This window comes from Convolutriloba macropyga, chromosome 11 (genome assembly GCF_964194025.1).
Source record: "Convolutriloba macropyga chromosome 11, txConMacr16.3, whole genome shotgun sequence".
Lineage (NCBI taxonomy): Eukaryota > Metazoa > Xenacoelomorpha > Acoela > Convolutidae > Convolutriloba > Convolutriloba macropyga.
In genome coordinates, this window is record NC_134478.1 from 36,395,658 (window position 1) to 36,410,669 (window position 15,012).

The 15,012-nt window shown below is 34.5% G+C and overlaps 1 protein-coding gene across 1 annotated transcript in view; it reads left to right on the plus strand.

Moving 5' to 3' along the window:
- The window catches only part of LOC142349115 (uncharacterized), a 630,633-nt gene that overhangs the window by 39,815 nt on the left and 575,806 nt on the right, over positions 1–15,012 (plus strand). The window contains exons 3-6 of the mRNA XM_075400527.1: positions 911–1,001; positions 3,320–3,346; positions 4,624–4,850; positions 8,884–9,165. Coding sequence (XP_075256642.1) covers positions 911–1,001; positions 3,320–3,346; positions 4,624–4,850; positions 8,884–9,165 — 627 coding nt within the window. The remainder of the gene's footprint in view (positions 1–910; positions 1,002–3,319; positions 3,347–4,623; positions 4,851–8,883; positions 9,166–15,012) is intronic.

Consider the following 15,012-nt stretch of genomic DNA (forward strand, 5'->3'; position numbering starts at 1 on the left):
TGCATTCATCATTAGCATTTCCATAAGTCTGCTTCTTTGCGGTGAAAATTTTACGATCAACTTTTTCGTTCATTACTGCTTATAATGTAGTCAGCATGTATGCGATTTCATTTTCACAATTCTGATGGTCCAGAAATCCCTCAACAACCTCCCTTCTTTTTAAACAAAGATAATTCATAATTTGGGAGGAGAAACAAATTGGATAACGCAACTTTTTTGTCACGACTACTGGGATTGGGACAATTACACATAGGCTGCCTGGTTTCATTCAACCAATTGATGCGGCAATATACTCCAGCTGCCATAGTTGCTTTATCTTAAGAGTTGACCAAATTCTTGTCTTTGGCACTTCTTCCAACTTTCTCATAAGTTGGACTGCTCTCGTGCAAAGCTGTCTAGTCTGGTTCCAGTGCTGCTTATGTATGTACAGGAACAGAAAAAAATAAAATTTCGAATTCTCAAAAAACAGACTTATGAAAAACTAATGGTGGACCCATCAAAAGACCTTTACTCAACTTTGTTTGTTGTGAAAAGACTAATGGTGGACCCATGAAAAGACCGTGCTCGACCCAATTGGCTATGGAGAGACTCTACCTTGTCTCGAGAAAAGACCTTAACAGGAATTTTAGAAGTTGCTGGACCGTTTAATTATTGTCAATATTTCCCCGCCAGACTTCTAAAGTTTTTTTATTAGTCGAGGTCTAGATCTGGGTAGTATACTAAGTTACGTAAAAGCTGTTAAAAAACGATCCAATCAACCATTTACTAGAAAAAAACTGAAAAATGTTAATTTTTGCTGATAATCAAACACTTCCAATAAAAAGATAGAAAAATAGCCATTCAAGCAATCAAATCACAAAACTGCTTGATCGAGTGGCTTCAACATGGTAATTGAGGCATCTGGCTTCAGGGAGTGTTGACCATGGTCGGCTAGCGACTGGAGAGCATGGCCATCAGGGTACGAGAGGAAACTCATTGACTATGCCAACTGACATTTCTAGGTAAGCTCAATGATTCACATTAATTACACCGCAGAGGAACACCTATCAAGAAATTGGCTTTTTTTGCACTCGAGGATTTTTTTCTTCTTTAATTGCGGAGACAAGGCTAACTCCTTTCCCCAGAGATTTGAAAAATTTTATCGTGTAGTAGCTTACAAATTTCGTTAAAAAATGTCGTAGAAATACTTATAAGATTATGCGTCGCCTGACTAAGACTTTGTAAGACAATTTATCAGGTCTTACACAACGAAACTTTTTCATCAGGTCTGACAAAATTCTACATTATAAGATTTTACAGAATGAAAGTTCTGCCTGACAAAAGAAACGTTTATCGTGTAACAACTTATACTGATTTTTTAAGATCTCGCAAGATAAACATTTGGATAGCTATAACTCATCTTTTTGATAAGATTTTTAGCAGGTCTCATACGATAAAAATTCTTTAAGTATGGCATGTTCTTGAAATTGAACACAGTTCAGAGTTGCTTTCAAGCAGTAGCCAAAAAGCAACAGCATGCAACACTTAAGTGACAGAGCAACAAAGAGAATATTATCTTATATTGTCTTTGAGACTTATATCGTAAAAAGTTATTCGAGCAGCCGGGGTTTTTTTTGAAGCGGTGCTTATTAAACTAGACTGCAAACTGTTTTCAAAGACCAAAACTATTTTGAGTTGTTAAGTTGAGAAATAGCACCTAGTTGGAACTCAGAAAAAACTGCGGCGAAAATAGACTCAACAAACATTTTTTGTTTCATAATTTGTTAGTTGACCGATTATTTTTTAATTTCATAGAATCTTGACTACGTTATACGACAATATTGAAATCATGAAAACATGTTTTACCAGGTTTGACACGATTTTAAAAAAATTTGACTTACTTGCACTTTTATTGTGTAAGATCTGATAAGATACTTATCAGATCTTATGAGATAACATTTCAGCAAAATTGAATTATTACCTTATAAAATCTTATAAGATACTTATAAAATTTAAGATAAAAGTTCAGAAAAATTGAATTATGATATAAGATCTGATAAGTATCTTATCAGATCTTACAAGTTTAAAGTTCACTTGAGGCAGAATTTTTATTGTGTAAGAACAGATAAGATCTTACACGATGAAGACTTTTGATCGGCATCTTATCAGATCTTACACCATAAGGTTTCAGAATCACTGGGGTGGTAGTCTAATTTTGCGACAAATTGTTTTTTCCAATTTGCCGGAAATTAGTTACATTCAAAAATGGAAATAGGTTACAAAGCTTGCAGCCCGTGGCAAATTTAAGGGATAACTACTTAAAGGTATAACTAATGCAAATATCAAATTTAAGGTATAACTAAAATACCCCACTTTGCTCCACAGAAATTAACTAAATTCCATAATTTAAACAATTAATTGCGTTTAACTGTAATCAGAATAAAGCAATCCAAGTAAACATGTGAAACTATAACGAAGCCTTTTGATAGTTAATTGACCGATTTTAAAAGTGAAAAATTGTGAAATTTGGAATAAAATTACGCAAAAGTGTCATATGGATTTCTTGATGATGGTGGATTGAAGTTACATTGAAAAGCGGCAATAGGCTACAATTGACAAATAACGCTATTGATAACACAATGATGAATAAAAAAGAAATAAGTTGATAAACTTATATAAATACAGTTATTCTCAAGATGTGCTCCGTTTGATCAACTCATGAAGATATCTGAATGTGAAGAAACTCGGGTCTTCAATTGTTTAATTGGAGCTGCAATATCGGACACTAAATAGAGAACCCATTTTGACAATTTTTTTTTGGGTTTGTGGATGCCAGACTATTCAATGATAACGGATTTGCTTTCATTTTACGAAATACACACCTAATAAAAAAACACGGAAAAACCCACAAAAATTTATGTACAAAAATACGAATAATAAAACCCCATGCAAAAAACACACTTTAAAAGTAACACGCTGTATATTTATTTACACACTTTAAAAAGCTGTACTTTAAAAAGCTGTGTACTTCAAAAATATTAAAAAGCTGTATCTATAGCGCACTTGCTCATTCATCGCTGGCTCTGGCATTGCCATATTAACAAGACTTGATATGATCACAACGGTACAAATCATCACCACCGAAGTTCAAATTTTATATGTTTTTATTCAACGGGGTTTGTTTTCCGTTGGGTTTTATTTACAATTAGAATCAGAACGCGAGTTAAATTTTTCTTTGGGTTTTTTTCCTAGACACGTTACAAGATTGAAAATAGCTTATGCTTGCTGTGTTGAACTAACCATTTTTTGAATATTGACTTAATGATATTCTGCTTTTTAGCTTCACGAGTGAGATGAGTAACACGGGGTAAGTAAACAGTTGTTTATCGCAAAACTCTTTCCGATCTAAACTGACGCTTCTAGTTCCCATTTGCTGAAACTCTGTTGCACTATAGTTGATCTGATTAATTAATTGCTCGCGAACGAAGCAATTATTTTAAATATGCTGGCCCTTTTTAATTCAAAATTTTGGCTCGACTGTTTTGTCTTTTGGAGTGACTTTCACGCCCTTGACTTTTTCGTTTTGCCTGGTCTAAATTTCTCTCTCATTCACAATTGTCAACAGCTGAACTCAAGTGGTGACAGCTCACTGCTAAAAGTCAAATATAAATTGCGCCAGTTAGTGCGTTTTTTATTACTTAATTTTTTATTAGTGGTTATAGTGGTATATAATGACCTCTAATGATGTCATTTGATGCCCACCTGAGAGAACCCGACGTTAGTCGGTTATGTTTCTGCTTTGCCCACCCAGACTTGCTGCTGGGTTCTGTATTGGACAACAGCAGTTCTCCAATATTACGGTTCCAATTGATAGTGAACGAACAATTCTCGTCATAATGTAGAAGGGTTCTTTCAAGTATCATACAATATCACTATAGTGAACGATCTAATGTCTTTTTAATAAAACCCCCCACTAATTTACAAATGTTCTGCACCCCAGAATACAATATACAATGTCCGGATAACAAATTGCGATTTTCATCTTATTACAAGAAAGCATCGGTAGTGAACTTCGATGAAATTCAACTACTCACGTTTGCAGCTGGTTTCAGCTTTGGGGGGTTTGTGACTTACTAAATTGTATAAGTGGACTTTACTTATACTTACAGTTTATACTATTATTTTGTCTCTGAAATCAGGTTTATTTTGGTACCTTTAATGTTCCCTTGAATTCGCAATTTCTGCTCAAACAATGCTAAAAAATGTGACCGATCAATGGCAGATTTGTTTTGTAAACACCCAGGTCGAGGTGTGCTTTAATGATCAGACAATTAAAAACGCACAGGGGGGGGGGGGGGGGGGTAAAGTGCGTTTTTGATTACATGGACGAGCGTCATAATAAAGTCTGCTTACATGAACGAGCTTCCTAGTCAAAGTTGCAACATTGAAAACATTTTTTATCACAACCAATGTATTGTTTTTTTTCCTAAAAATTTCATCAGATTCATTGACCATTTTGAAAGGCACACTTCCCAGAAAAATTTGTCAAAGGTATCAAAACAATGATCATACTTTCACTGATCAGTTGGTGCAATGAGACCAAATAGTTGTCACTAAATCTCAACTTTTAATTCTTTGTTGCAGCATTGACATGAATGTGATGGATGGTCCGCAAAGTGGTCAAGTGCTGAGACAACAGTTGTATTCTTCCCATGTACACTCACAGAACCCCCATGGAACGCACCACTCACATCTGGCTAACATTCCGGAGTCCCTATCCTGCACTACTACAAGTGGGGACGTGTCTGCAATGATGGGGGGATTCAATGCTGCCGCTGCTGTACACGGCACTGCGTTCGGATCAACTCTTGGTATCCATTTCAACATAATGCCTAATTGATCCTTCATAAATTAGCATGCTGGCGATTTCTTTGTGCTTTTTAAATCTAACAGAACCCTTGTCTAGACCTTTATGAAAAGACCTAATAATTATGAAAAGACCTGTTAATTCCAAGTGGGGTTTAAATTTTGAATTACAAAACACCGTCGAAGATAATCGAGGTTAATTCTTTTTATAAGTTCAGCCAAATTCCATTATATACAAAAATGAGTCAAATTTAAAAGGTCCACCAACATCTGAGTTCGATCTCGTGACGTTCTCGAACCTTACGCAATGGTTAAGCAAGTGCGCTACATGTCCTTAAACTTGATGAAGATTAAAAACAAGACATTTTTATTGTCTAGCCAATTTTCAGGACAGGTTTTAGTGTCCAGCCAAAAACCAGGAAAGTTGTTTTCGATGACCATTTTTGGTAATAGATGACCAACCAGGACAGTTGTTTGGTCATCACTTAAAGTCCAGACAAATTCATTTCTTACTAAAATTCTATTCATGTCTTATATCAGTCGAAGCGATAGACTAGAGAAGGCTAAGTTTGAAACCATTGTCAGCGAGAAAGGTACAAATATTTCCTGCAGTTCTTAAATAAATTGTTAATTGCTCTAAAACGAAGTTTGTAGCAATTATTATAGTCCTGTCGGTCTTTTTTAATGCAATTTTTCGCTTGGCCAATTTTTCGTCTGACGCTTTTGACTTCGCTTTCGTCTGACGCTTTCGTCAAAAACGGTATAAACAGGTTGCACTCAGCGGGTATTAAGTGCTCTTAAAACCTTTCAACCCTATTTCAGCTCAAACTGTTTTCGAGACTTATACTTATGGTGTGAAGGGCGGTTCTTAGAGGTTGAAGACACCCCCACTGTTGACCCCCCCCCCCCTCCCCCACTATTGCCCCCAACCCCCCACCCCGCGCTGTTGCCCAGACGCAGGGGGCAGAAAACGTCCCTAGGGGTTTGATGACTAGTTACTCAAAAGATATTTTATCGGCTATGGAATAGCTTTCAATTTTTTAATATGATAAATTTTAGCAATTTTTTTGATAAAACTTGCATTTTTTTCAAAAATTTTGTTTGAAGGTTTTTCCAGCGTCAAGAGCCAAGGAACCTCCTCTAGGGTTTGACAAAAGATTACTGTATAGCTTCTAAATGTAATGGAAAGATTTTCAAGATTTCAACACCACGAATTTTAGGATTTTTTATTTACAAAACTTGCAATTTTTTCATCTTTTTTTTTGACATTTATTGTCATTATTCAAGTTTTTCAGCCTAACAGAAAATCTCGGTTACGGTTTGATAATAAGTTACGGGAAAAGGTTTTTTGGCCAAGGATTAGTTTTCAACTTTTATTATCATAATTTTTAGCAGTTTTTTATGCAACTTGCAACTTGCAACTTTTTTCAAGTTTTCTGAATTTTTTTTTGTCACTTTCTGGGTTTATCCAGCCTCAGGAGCCACATAACCTCATTTAGGGTTTAATAATAAGTTACTGCATAGCTTCTAGATGCAATGAATTGTTTTTCAAGATTTCAATGTCAGCAATTTTTATAAATATTTCAAATTTTTTTCAAGTTTTTTTGAATCTTTTTGAATTTGTATCAATTTTTTCGGCACCAGGGTCCTAGAGACCTCCTTCAAGTTTTGATGATAAGCTGTCGCATAGTTTCTAGAGTTAATGGAATGTGTATCAATATTTCAATGACTGCAGCTTTAGCAATTTTCGATAAATTTTATTTCTTTTCCAATTTTCGGAAAAGTATTATCATTGTTTTCAATATTTTTGAATAAATTTTTCTTTTTTTCAAAAATAACGATCATTACTGACGAACGGAGATTTTCGAGTCTTGCAGATGGATTTTTTGACATAAGAGAGAGAGGCTCCAGAGAGAAAATAATAGTTGTGAACATTTTAGCTGCGAAATATGGAAGCTTATTTTCTAAATTTTGCAAAATATCAGTTCCAAATTTTTAAAATATCAGTTTTTTATTTGATTTACTTACTAACAAAGCTAGAAAACTAAAATTTGCAGAGTCGAATCAAACTAAAGCTAGCCTCACTAAACCGTGGCTAGCTACTGACGAAGCCAACCGCTCGCCGGTCGTTTGAGAGCAATTGGCCCGACGTTGGTCGGTTATGTTTGCTTTTCTAGACTTGAGCTTCCAGGATGAGGCGTCGAAGTAAAAAAGCACTTTTACTCTACTTTACAGATCATGTCAACTTTAGCTCAGCTCAACTATATGCTGCTGCTGGACTTTAGCTTGAGACAAATTCGATGATTGACTTGAAATTGACACGAACATTAAATCCTGAAACCCAATTTTGTAGTGTGGAGCGTTGAAAACTGAAAGTCAAGCATCAGATAAAAAAGTTTTAGAATCATTTTTAATAGCCGCCTCATCTTCTCAGCCGGCTATTATAGCGCTCCTATTTTTTTTTTACTTCGTCGAATAAAAAAATTTTTCGCTTTACCTCATTTTGCCGCTTTTTCAACATTTTGCGTGATATCTTTTTGACTTCTCTAGACTAGTTTCTCTCTTCTCTCATTCTGCTAAAAGTGATTTTGAACATCAGTTGCTCAGCAAAGCAATTCAAAATGAACAGAGTCAGGATAAAAAATTGAAGTCAGAAGTAGAAACGGGATAAACCCATAAAGCCCAATTTTAGATGCCCGCTATTTGAACGTCGTTACTATAAGTCTTAGTTACCATCTCTAATGCTTATTGGTATTGATAGTAGCCCCTGTAGCCTCTCTCTAAGAAACAGAAGTACGTTATCTTCAACTACGAAATGCCATCAAAATAAATCGGACTTAAAAATGTTTTTGTACAAAAATCTTTTTTTTTCAATATCTTCTATTCTTTCAATCCCAATCGTGCTTATTGGAATCAACGGCGGCTATTTTCCGGCAATCTGCCGGGTATGTTTTTAAATCTTTCAAAAAAAGAAAATAATTTATATTTAATACACACAGAAGAACATATTTGGAGCCCACATTCTCGCAACTGGAAATTTTGGTACTTTCGATACAGAAACAACTGAAACATTTTTAGGACTAAAAGTCAATGTTCATGATATGGTTGATTCAGAATATTTTGTGATCGCACATTAGGTATTGCTTAAGCTACAGTTGGGTTTTCTGTGGGGTCGGTGGACGTGATTGGGAAGGGGGACTCTTCTGAGGGTTTTCATAGTCAAAAGCACGAGGTCGAATTTCCTACTAAAGTTGAGGACTAATGTTTTTATGGGTCGAGGAAAATTCTTTTCATGGGAATTTTGCGGCGGGAATGATCTTTTCACGGGCATTTTTCCCGAGCATGGTGTTTTGGTAGGTCGAGGTTCAAAGGTAGGGTGTGATGATGCGATAATTAGCGTGTGAAAAAACTATAAAAATCTACAAGAAAAATTATGCCTTACAAGTTGATAATATTAAGAAGAGACACTGATGAAGATCTTTCCTAATGAAGTTAAAAGAAATCAGTTTTTGAGTTAAAATGATAATGTCAGACGGTGATTATTTCAAGAGCTCCGTATGTCGACTTTTGCAAATGGTCATTCTTCTCAATAATCTGAGTTCCCCTAACTTCATTAGGTAAGATCTTCATCAGTGTCTCTTCTTACTTTTATTAACTTTTGGGTGGTATAGTTCTTCTCTTAGAATTTTAAAGTTTTTGACTTGAACTTATTTTTATCACCTCATCACACCACATGTTTAGACCTCAATTTATGAAATTATCATGCACGTGAAAGATCACTCCCGACGCACAAGCCCATGAAAAACAAACTTCCTCGACCAATGAACAGACTTTTCCTCAAATTTAGTAGAAAGCTCGACAGTGTGATTTTAGTCAGGAAACCCCTCAGAAGAGGCCCCTCCCAACCACCCACCCCAACCCCACAGAAGGGTATTTGAGTTTTTCATAAGCCGAGGTCTAAATATGTGACTGAACTGATAATTTTAGATAAACAAAAAAGGCCAAAAAGATTCGGATCGTATGATTTTTTTTGCTCAGGAGTTGGTCATCAGTCAAATGTAGAGCCTATAGCGTCCTCAGGGCAAGGTGGAATAGGTGGAATTCAGCAAAGTGGAATGGGCTATTGCAGTGGTGGTGGTGGGGGATGGGGTGGGGGAACTGGGTACGCGACCAAACAGAGCAAGAGTGGGGGCAGTTCTCAGGATGAGTACAGAGTGCATTTGACTGCCATGACTACAACAGAGTCTGCTGAGACTGAACATGAGAATGTGTACACTGAGCCTCCGGCATACTCACAAGGATTTGTGAAGAAGGAATCAGGTCAGAATATCAAAGCATTCATATTTTTTACTTGATAGAATATTACTTTTTTCATACTGTTTAATTCATATTGGTCAGTTAAATTCATTTTATTGAGAATACCCGAGTCGCCACTTCTTAGTAATCATACTAAGACCATATATGATACCATACAAATCATAGACTATATCTTAGTATGATCTTAATAAGATTTCCATTTTTTCATATATGACTTTCTGTGATTTTTATGAAATCATATATGATCGTTGTATTAAAACAAAGAAACCATAAACAATGCCGTTCGGTAAAACGTCGAATAAGCACATATGGTTTTTCTATGAGTACTAAGAGATCGTGTATGGTTTTTTCGTGATACCTCTTAATATCTCGAACTGCAAGAAAAACTGTTCGCTCTTTAGGCGAGTTGAAAAAAAACAGAGGCTCTAATAGGTAAAAAGACACAACAAAAAGGTTCCTGTCACCTCTGATGACAATATGAAGGGTAACATTATTGCACTATATTGTATATGACAGTTTTAATTGTGTACATTAAAGTGGGTTAGTGTAAAGTGCCAGACATTGATAAAAGTCCATGCAGACCTTCATCGGCTTTCCAACTGAGCCTAAATGTTGGTTTTCTTATACATAAACAATAAGAATTTGAAGTGGATTGTAGCTGACTCCTATTGGTTTAACTCTAATTCATTCTCTGGTCAAAACCCTAATATAGGTAATAATTAGAGGCCGCTCACACGTTAATATAATCTATATAGCACAATGGTAACAATTCTGACGATATATTAAAATTTTTTTCAAGGAGTAAAGAATGACACCGCAAAAATTGTAATGAGGCAGTTTTATGAAGTTTTAAAACATTTTTAGGAATTTTCAATATCAGAACGGCCTCAGAATGGCTTCAGAATTGCATCTATATATTTTGCTCTTTTTTAATAGCCGCACAGCGATAGCTGGGGCTATTATTGGCCTTCTCTTGGTTTTTTACAATTCAAAGAATTTGAATTGTATTGGTGCGCTGTGTTTTTTTTTTTAAGATGTGTTCACACATTTTTCAATGACTTTGATCTTTCGAAACGGGATAAACAGGTAAAGCCCAGCGGGCATTAAGTTTCATTAGAGGCCCAAAGTGGGCTTTAGTAGTCCTTCAAGTGCGTATAGTAGTGCAGCTGCTCGGATGGCCTTAATTTAAGGTTAAAAGGTCATTTTTAGGAGTTTTTCTGTTCAAAATGGTGCATTTTTTCATGTTTTTTTGTGATTTTTTTGAGATTTTTGTTTGATTAGTCTTAGGTTGAAGTTTTTAAAAGCTGATGAAGGCCTTTTGCGAGACAAAATTGCTTGTTATGACCATTTTATGAGCTATATGTCGTGGTACTACAAACACAAGCACACAACAGGATACTAATTTTTTTTTAATTTTTTTCAGGTTTTTTGAAAATTTTTGTCATTTTTTGAGTTTTTTAGCCCTAGGTGTCACAAAAACTCCTCTAGGGTTTGATAAAGGGTTGGGTGATAGGTTACTGCACAGTTTCTAGTGGTAATGGAACGGTTTTCAACTTTTTGACATGAATTTTAGCATTTTTTGACAAAAGTTGCAAATTTTTCATGTTTTTTGACATATTTATTGTCATCCTTCAAGTGGTTTGAGTCACAGGGTCAAGAAACCCATATTAGAGGTTGGATAAAAAGTTACTGAAAAATTTTTAGTTGCCATGGAGTAGGTTTCAACTTTTGAATATCACAAATTTTAGCAATTTTTTTGAACAAATTTGCATTTTTTTCAGGTTTTTGAAAATTTTCCCATTTTGTCAGTTTTTCCAGTTTCAGGGACCAGGAAATCTGTTTTAAGTTTTGTTAGTAGGGAACTGCATAGTCTCTAGTAGCAATGGAATGCTTTTTTAACTTTTTAATGTCTCGAATTTTAGCATTTTTTTGATAAGAACTGCAATTTTTTTTAATGTTTCCTAAATTTTTTGTCAGTTTTTGATATTCGTCCACTCTCAAGTGCAAGAAAACCTATTCCGCGTTTTGATAAAAAGTTACTGCATGGTTTTTAGTTTCAATGGATTTGTTTTCAACAATTTAACCTTTCGACTTTTAGAAATTGTTTGATAGAATTTGCAATTTTTTTCAAGTTTTTTTTTAAAACATTTGTATTTTATTTTTTTCTTGCCTCAGTTGCCAGGTAAACGCATCCAGGGTTTGACAGTATTTTATTAAATAGTTGCTAGGGGGAAATTGAATGGCTTTCAACATTTTAATAGAAGGAATTTCTATTTTGAAGTTTGAAATTTTTTCTAAAAATTATTGCCTATCGATCTATGAGCCAATGATTTTTTTAATGCTTGGAATTGGGTTACTGGATAGCCTCTAGAGACACAGAAATGATTCTAAAGATATTTATATCACAATTTTCAGCAACAATTTCTTATAATTTGCAATTGATTTCTTTTTCTTTTAATTTTTTAGTCATTTTCGAGTTAATCGATCTTCAAGGTCCAATGAATATTTTTCAGGTCTTGCAGATACAATACTGGACCGATTTCAGAAACAAAAATTGTTCTTGAACATATTTTTGTAATAGGTGTTTTTAAAGGCAAAAAAAATTTTTTGCTCAGGTTTAAAATCTTCAAGAGTTTTAGCAATGAGTTTGTTTTTGTTTAGTTTTGATTCTTTTAGTTTCTCAATTCTTTGGTGATTTTTGTGTTCTGGCTGGAATTGTTCAATTGATCTGCTGTTCAGGTAGAGTGCGTCAGAGTTTTTCATTCAATTCTTGGAATTGTATTTCAGGACTTGTCCTGCTATGTTTTTTTTATTCGTCGTCATGATTTTTGTTACGACCATATGACGTCACAGCCACTTTTTGTTCATTCGTTCATGCAAATTCAACTGAATTGCATGTGTGACGTCATTTTTCGCTCTTATTGGAGCGAATTTTTTTTGTTCATGCGCGTGATTAAATTTTTGGTCACACTTGACTTACCTCACTCTCAATAATGACTTCCTCACTTTGAAATTGACTTTTATTTACTTTAATTCAAAGAGATAAGGTCAAATGGGTGTGTGTCACTCTAAATGAAGGTTATTAGAGATCAGCTAATAGAGGCAGCAATAACTTATACAGATTTTTAATCAAAATATAACAGATCAGCCCTCAATGAAAAGACGAATTTTTTTGGTCTGTCTTTTTTACTGTTTATTTTCAGACTGCCGATCTAAGAATCTATTGCGGCTATTTTCTGGCAATCTGCCAGCTATGTTCTCTAACAGTTGGCCTTTTTTTTTACTTATGATCTTAGTATGGTTGTCAAGATTCCATAAGACCATATATTACTTAGTATGTACTATAGCAAGATGCTTTTTGTTAACAAGGACATCATTTTGTCGTTTGTTCACTTTTTGAATGAAAGTATGGTAAGACGTGTTGGTTTGATCTATTGTGCTCTATTTAAAGCATCAATCAGTTTTTTATATTCTTAGTATGATAGTCAAGATTTCATACAAGTCATATATGACTTTGCCTGGTTTCCAAGAATTATTTATGACGTTGTATGATTGCTAAGAGACAATTTTGGTGAGCAACACGGATACTTAATCTAAACATTGAAATGTTTTTCTAATAGAACAAAATATAATTAAATTTTTAGTTTAACAAGTTAACAATTTATTAGAAACTGTTAAATCTTCTAATAAAACAAATCAATGTTTGCATTGTCAATTCCAAATTCACTACACATTAAGAGAGTTATTTATATCATTAAATTTCAAGATATTAAGTTCCAAATAACTTGGTAAACCTAAGGAATCGGGTCAAAATTTAGTATCACAAACCAACTGGTTTCCGTTTATTTCGGGAACTCCACAACGCTGTGTATATTTTGTTTCAGTCCCTGTATCTATCTAACTTTCAGAGTGATTCAGTACTGAAACAGGAGGTTTTCAGAAACAATTCAGTACTTAATCTGTTCATGTCACATTTTACTCTGATATTCTCTGCATCAAACTCTGAATCGGACTAAATTTTTCTGATTCAGACTCTGATTCAGACTCTGGATCAGACTCTGATTCGTGTTTGAATTAAATTAACTTAATAATTATGTTCGGGAGCAAAGCTAGCTTTTACCATTGCTTTAGCACTCAGGTCCTTAAAAAATAAATTCAAACAATACCTGTAGACATTGACAAGAAACAAACATGATGCGACCGTGGGGTTCTACTTGACATAGTAATTCGGGAGATATTAACAAAATTGTGCAGCAATGGAGAATTACTTATCTATAATAATTGACCAAACTGAGAATTTCGCACAAAAAGTATTAGCTTTATGATAATAAGCGAAAAAGTAACTAATGGCTGCTCTTAATTTGTGGCGGTTCTTCCAACCTTGAGTTCATTGAGCTGCTTTGAAAACGGTTCTGAGCCCCAAAAAGGTTGTGATTTTAAATATGTCTGCACAAAAAAAAATTGTTCAAAAAGCAATCAATTTCAAAAGGGTTTAAATAACTATCAAATAACAGATTGGAAGTCTTTCTTTCTGTGTTTGCAAAGAATATAAAAATTTCTGATTTTCATTCTGATTCAGAGCTACTTCAGGAAATTATTCTGAATTACCCTTTGACTCAGAGAAATTTAGAGGACATAGATTCTGAATTTTTCTCTGAGTCAAAGAGGCTTCAGAATCAATACAGAATATATTCTGAAAATTTTGTGAATCAGTACTGAAAGATAAAATTATTCTGAAAATGATCGGATTCAATTCTGATTAATTGCTCTCGTAGAGAAGCAATTAGTGTAAACGTGTGTGTCTTTTATGCAAAATTTTCGCTCGACCGTTTTGATTTTTCGAGTGAGTTTTACCCCCTTAATGTTTTGCGTTTTGCGTGGTCTAAAATTCTCTCTCAACTACAATTTCAAGTAGTTGAACTCAATTAATGGCAAATTAAATCTAAAAGTCAATTAAAATTGCGCCGAAACTGTTGCCTTTTTCATTTTAAATCTTTATAGTGGTATATTTTAACCTCTAATGTGGTTATTTGAAGGCCACTATTGAACTTCTTAGGCCACTATTGAACTTCTTAGTCTCCTCCTCCCCCCGGCTGAAGCCGGTTGCGATTGATTAGAGCTTCCACTAGTCGTTGGAGAGCAATTCTTCCGACGTTTGGTTGCTTGTATTTGTTTTTTCTTAACCAGATTAAGTTAATTCAAGCGTTTGATCTAAAAGCAATAGTCAGCTTCAGTGAACCACGTTGTCATATTAAAGAGCATAAAACCTTTTTGAATACACAAAAATTGACATTTGGTCTGTTGAATTAGAACAGCGGTTATGATCATTTTTGTGTAGCTCGGCAGGAAAAGAGAACGTGGTTTGAAGGCCCGAAATTTCCAGAGTTCAAAATTTGTTTCAGCTTCTGTTTTTGGAGGAGAACATTTTCTCAAGTCTCACATGAATTCTGTTTTTACTGTTATTTACAAATGAAGGTAACACAATCCCTTTGTTTCAATCCCTAAGTATGCATGCTAAGTAGGCAATTTCGTCCCTTTTTCCCTCTATAGTTGTCTTGTGAGGTTATCACATTGATGTCAGGTATCTTCATCACTGGACTTCAAAAAGTTAAGCGAACCTATAAGCTATATTTGTTTGGTAGGCAGAGTTTTGTTTTGAACATTGAGTTTTCACAAAGTTTTGTCAAATTTTGATTGTTGTCCCTTTTTATTCTTTTTGTTCTTGTGTGACCCAGTCTCAAAATTAGTTGATATCGTCGAAATGTTTTTTTTTACTTATAAAGGTTTCTATTGTTCTTCTTGCTTTGTCAGCTAGCAACACTCTTTGAGTATTGACGCTTAGGCCTAATA